General features: G+C 46.6%; 1 protein-coding gene across 1 annotated transcript in view; it reads left to right on the top strand.

Moving 5' to 3' along the window:
- Positions 1-5,105: 5,105 nt before the first annotated feature.
- The window catches only part of Chrna9 (cholinergic receptor nicotinic alpha 9 subunit), an 11,298-nt gene continuing 10,050 nt past the window's right edge, over positions 5,106-6,353 (top strand). Inside the window, exons 1-2 of the mRNA XM_021163672.1 lie at positions 5,106-5,169; positions 5,439-5,584. Coding sequence (XP_021019331.1) covers positions 5,106-5,169; positions 5,439-5,584 — 210 coding nt within the window. The remainder of the gene's footprint in view (positions 5,170-5,438; positions 5,585-6,353) is intronic.

Below are 6,353 nucleotides of genomic sequence, written 5' to 3' on the forward strand. Positions count from 1 at the left end.
GGCTAGGTGGCGGCAGAATGGAGTTCCTAGTCCACTGCCCACTTCTAGCAACACCAGGCATTGTGGGAAAAGAGTGTTGTTTAGACACCTGAAGCAATAAAGGTGCACTGCTCAGCTCGACAACCAGTGAGGGTGCTTTCCAACCAGTGCCAAGCAACATGGCTCCCGTGTTCCTGGGTTCCCAGGCTACCCTCCTTCATCCATCTTGCTCTGCTCTGTCCTGTAACTCCCTCGAGACTATGGATTTGGGGCACAACTGGAGGATGGCTGGAAGGGGATCACAATCCTGGAAACAGAACAGGACCCAGGAACTTGCTACCTCAGTAAAGCTGAGCCAGTTCCATGCTCCCAGCTTTGGGCTCTGATTCCTGGGGTCCCAGAGAGACTCATACGTACTCATACGTACACTTTATTTCCCCACTGCTGCCTGTAACACAGCTCCAGACATCACTGGGTGTGTAACCAATATTGGAGCAGTCTTCTTCCTTGCCCTGACATTCTAATGGCTGAGAGAGGTTTGTGCAGCCTCCACACATCACACAGGGTGGGGGTGAGGGGCTGCCATGTGCTCTTTAGCCCCTTGTATTTCTAATTCTTCATTAGAAAGTTTTCTATGTATGGAGCCTGTGTAGAAGATGGTGTGCATCTTCACCCTTGCACCCGTCCATGCTGGTGTGTGTGTGTGTGTGTGTGTACCAAAACTCTTTTCTTCCTGTAGGCAATGTCCCTTCTTCATGAGAGCACTGAACCCTAGTGTACTTGGCCTGAGTACCGTTAGTGTGTTTTGGTTTTTGAAACATGGTTGGCCTGGCCCCTGCTGCAATCCAGCAATCCCCCTGCCTCAGCCTCCCAGATGCTGAGATCACTGGCATAGGAGCCACTGTGCCTGATAAGGTCCTATCAGAACTACTGTGCCTGGCTGTACATAAGGTCCTATCAGAGATCAGGCACACTCATCCATTTCTCCATTCGTCTGATTTCACAGTACACCCTCCAGAGGAGCGCTTCTAATGGAGACCAGATGGTGCAAAGCTGGAAATATTTACTGTTCAGGTTTTTGGATTTTTACAGAAAGGGTTTGCTCATCTCTGTGATAGGTTTAGACTGGGTAATGCACAGCATACAAATGGACCCCTACTCCATGCTGGCTCTCACCTTTAATACATTGTCTGCACAGGAGCTCAAGGTTGACCTGAAGCTACATAACACCCTGTCTCAACATCTCTTACTCACCCACAAATATTACTACACAAGTAAATAAATAACTCTACTGATAGCTAACAGTAAGAGTAACATTGCGATGACAACCAGGGCCTGGAGGGATGGCTCATCAGCTAGGAGCACTTGCTGCTCGTCCAGGAAACCAGTTCCATTCCCAGCACTCGAGGCAGATGGCTCACAACCACCTGGAATGCCTTCTTCTGGCCTCCAGGGGAACTCATATGCACACTCACACACATGCACACTCACATGCCCACATGCACACTCACACACATGCACACACATGTACACTCACATACATGCATACTCACATACATGCATACTCACACACATGCACACACATGTACATTCACATACATGCACACTCATATACATGCACACACGTATCCACATTACAAATACTCTTTTAAAAGGACAACAAGAATATAGCAGGAGTGAAATTCTACCACCTAAAGTACGATCTGATTGTCAGATAAAGCAGCTGTTTTCTAGCCAGGTCTGTTGAGACACTTAGGGTAGGAGACAGAGACAGAGATCCAGAGAGGGAATGAGAGAGGAGGTCTTACTGGAGGGGAGAGAAAGATAAATAAATAAATAAATTAATTAATTAATATTACATATTTTAGCTCTAGCTTATACATATAAATATATTATATATTTTATATTAGAATGCACTTTCCCCAGTAATTTTTTACTTATGTAACAGTTTTATAATCAAGTAGTGTTTTCAGAACACTATGAAGTAACTCACTTATTCCTCAAAAAAACTCTAAGAGGTAGCCAATGTTAAAATCACCCCCATTTTATAGATGAAGAAACGGAGGCATGAAGAGACCAAGCACTCTGCTCTAAGTTTCTCAGCTAGCTAGTCCGGCAAGATGGCACATGCCTACAATCCCAGAATCGGGGAGGTAGAAACAGGAGGAGCAGAACTTCCAGTCTCGGCTATAGACCAAGTCCAAGTCCACATTTAAAAAACAACAGAACCCAAAACAGAACGAAACCAATCCTTTCTAAGGCTCGAGGCTATCTTATCTGTCTGCTTTTCAAACCTATTGAATCTTTTTTTTAAGATTATACATACATATACATATACACATACACACACACTCATGCATACACACATGCGCACACACATATATACATACATACATATATAAATGTGTCTCTGTGTGTGTGTGTTCTGTAGCTGTCTTTGGAAGAGCAGTTGGTGCTCTTAACCACTGAGCCATCTCTCCAGCCCTGCCTTATTGAATCTTACACAGTAAATTCAACTAATTTCTTCTGCCACTGAATGTCCTGGAAACAAGAGCTCCAGGTCTCTGATTAGAAAGACTTGGGGTTGATAGAGGGATGGAGTTTATATTTGGTGGTCGTTTCCTCCCCCCTCCCCGTGTGATTTATGTGTGTCTGCATATTGTGTGTGCATGTATATGTACATGTGCATGCATTTACATTCGAGTGCTGGTACATGTGTGTCCTGCACACTTTTGGAAGTCAGAGGACAACCATTGAGTGCTGCTCCTGTACTTCGAGCCGAATCTCTGCTCTTCAGTGAAGGCCGCTGGGCTCCAGGGAGTCCTCCAGCCTCCACCTCTCAGGAGTACAGAACTACAGATGCACTTCCTGTGGGTTCTGGAGATCTGAAGCTTGAGGCATGTGCACTACCTGCTGGACCATTTCCCCAGCCCTCCCCTAGTGATTTTTGGAAGGAATTTGCACTTCATCTTAGCGAGAGACCAGAAACAATATCAGAATTTAAAAGTTTAGTTTATATTCATTAGCATCTTGGCCTCAAGACACAATCTCCACCCCCACCCCCACCCCCCAAAAAACCATTGGCTTAATTAGCATTTTGTTACCATTAGGACCTGACCATCAGCTTGCACCATCATTATTTCCTTTTTCATTCTAAGGGACCCACAGAATGAACTGAGTTGACCACAAGTGACCAAAAGCAGCCACGAGGGCAGCTACCAAGTGAGGGCAGCTAGTACCAAGTATTCTCTGAGCACCGCTTACCAGAGCCTGCTCGGACTCCTGTGGGAGATAAAAGAAGCAGAAGGCAAGGCAGAAAGAGTCTTAGCCTGAAAACAATGTATCACTTCCGCGCATCCAAAGCAGAAAACCTAGACAGGCATGTTCCTGATGCGAGTATACTAGTTTAGGGTAGGTGGCCTGAATCCCATCACTGGCCACCAGCTACTGGAAACAGACCAGTGTGCACCTTGGGACTTTGGTTTTCCCACTGGAAAACAAGCTATTAAACACAACCCCAAAAGCATATTCAGCCTTTGAGATCGGAGAGCAGTTGTTTGTGGAAGGACGCATGATCCTAGGGCCCAGGGCTTGTGTCACCTGATGACTGAGACTGGAGAGTGAGGGAAATAATGTCTTCTTAAAGAGCAGATGTGGGTGGATAATTAGAAACCCATGTAGCTGACGGCTAGGGTGTCTGTTCCATGTGGAGGATATATTCCTGAAGAGAAACGGGGTGACTCACAGCTGCCTGTAACCTGATCAAATCAAGCTATCCAATTTCCTTGCTCTGATCCTAGGCAGCCAAATTATCCTAATTCTGTTTCCAAGGCAGCTTCCCCAGGCAAGTTCCCAGACTACAATTGGATGCAATTGGAAGTTGACGTGTGTGTGTGTGTGTGTGTGTGTGTACAAAATTAGTTATGTGAAAAGTGGATGAAATTATATAATTATATAATGAAAAGGAGATGCGGGCTGGAGAGATGGCTCAGTGGTTAAGAGCACTGACTGCTCTTCCGAAGGTCCTGAGTTCAAATCCCAGCAACCACATGGTGGCTCACAACCATCCGTAATGAGATCTGACACCCTCTTCTGGTGAAGACAGCTACAGTGTACTTAGATATAATAATAAATAAATCTTAAAAAAAGAAAGAAAGAAAGAAAGAAAGAAAGAAAGAAAGAAAGAAAGAAAGAAAAGGAGATGTGGTGTGGTGAACAATAACACAGCAACACATTGGTCGGAAGTCAGTTTCATAGGATCTGGGTTAGCCTTTGAACCGTTTTGTAAGACCTGGAAAAGCCTGGTTGACTTGGTAAATGGAGACATTCTGAGCCTGCAAAGCTGAGCAGGGGTGTAAATCAGTCACTAGTACATCCTCCATGCTGTTCTGAGCAGGGGTGTAAATCAATCACTAGTACATCCTCCATGCTGTTCTGCTTGCATAGGTGCGGGCCGGTAGCTTTGGGGAACAGAACTGTTATTTTCCCTGGTCAGTCTTGTCATTCAGGGATGCTCAGAATGGCCAAGAAGCTCAAACTTCTCCTCCCATCCAGCACCTCTACCCGCACCTGCTTACTCCGCAGCATCCATGCCAGTGGGACAATGGAAGACGTGTTCAGAAACAGGGAGCGAAGAAGCTCAACCGTCTACAGCTGTTTCCCCTCCGCCTTCAAATGCTGCTAGAAAGGCAGGGGGTGGTCCCTGGGTGTCAGCTGCGTCTCCAGTCATTCAGCTTCCCTTGGATTCGGCACCCTCTGCCTTCAAGCCAAATCAACTGTGTAGCAAGATTCTATTCTGCTTCCATGGAGTCTCTAGATGCCAGGTGTGCTCTTGGCTCCTGCGTCTACCTTCCCTTCTTTGGTCTGGAGGGAGGCGAGGTATCTTAGCGCATGCGCTATGATACCTCCCCAAGAGCAGTCCTGCTTACCCGCCTCCCCGAGCTCCTGGCATCAAGGTCATTGGAGTCACAGTCTCAGCTTACCAGAGGGGAGGGCGGGCAGTCTCCATCTGTTTTGTGACTGTGGCAGTGAGGGTGCTTCACAGCCTCTCTGTGAAGGATACACCTTCACAGACAGAAGTGGGAGTCCTCGCTATCTGGCTGGGACGTTCTACATGTTGGGAAAGGATGAGCCGGCCCCATCCCTGCATCTCCTTTTGCTGGATGTATTTTGCTGCTTCTGGAATCAAAGGTGAGAGGCTAGCGCAGTGCTCCATATGGGCTCCTCTGGAGCCTTTTGGTGAGAGATGGGGTAGGGCTGGAAAGACAAGAGCACATGGGCGTGCTCAGCCTCTTTCTGACTCTTGATCATCAGGGTGGGTAAGACCAGCCCCCCCCCCCCAAAAAAAGAACTCATCCACTCATTCCAAAGTTATCCTAGCTGTGTGGATCCATCCCGCATTTTGACCCCAGAGATGGTCTTATTTTGAAACGCTGACCCAGGTGCTTCTCTTTGAACAGCCGTAGAGACAGCAAATGGCAAGTATGCCCAGAAATTGTTTAGCGATCTTTTTGAAGACTACTCCAATGCTCTGCGTCCAGTAGAAGATACGGACGCGGTGCTGAACGTCACTCTGCAGGTCACGCTCTCCCAGATAAAGGACATGGTGAGTGACCTTTGATGGTGACACTTCAGAGAGGCAGTGACAGTGAAAAAACAGGTGTTTGCTCCTCAATGGGTGGGACTTTGGGAGAAAGTGAAGCGGGCAGTCCTGGGTACCAGCTGGCAGGAGCAGGGAGAGCAGGGCAAGGAAGCATTCAACCGAATGAGCTCCTTACTGTCACTTACTAAGTGTTCCTCCTTACTGTCCCTAATGTTACTATCACCTACAGCTCTGACTAGCAGTCTAAAGCAATGGAAGGAAGAGTGGTGCATATGGTAGGATCCTATTCATAAAAATGTCCAAAATAGGTCTGCTCATTCAGACAGACAACAAAGCATTGGTTGCCAGGGCCTGGGAGAGGGACCAGTGACTGCTTAGTGACTATGGCCATTTCTTTTAGGTGTGACAGAAATGTCCTTAAGTTAGGTAATTGAGATGATTATGCAGTGTGGTAGGTGACTGGAAGCCCCTGACAGTTATAGTGTGGCTAAGATGGTGGGTTTTAGAATTTTAATTTAATTTAATTATTATGTGTACTTGCCTGTGTGTTTGAGCATGTTAGTGCAGTGACTGCAGCAGCCAGAAGAGGGCGTCAGAGCCCCTGAGCTAGAATTACAGGCAGCTCCCCACTGCCTGACAGGTGCTGGGAGCTTATCTCAAGATACTTGGCGCACACCTTTTTTTTTTTTTTTTTTTTTTAAGATTTATTTATTTATTATGTGTAAGTACACTGTAGCTGTCTTCAGACACTCCAGAAGAGGGCGCCAGACCT

Source organism: Mus caroli, chromosome 5 (assembly GCF_900094665.2).
Source record: "Mus caroli chromosome 5, CAROLI_EIJ_v1.1, whole genome shotgun sequence".
Classification (NCBI taxonomy): Eukaryota; Metazoa; Chordata; class Mammalia; order Rodentia; family Muridae; genus Mus; species Mus caroli.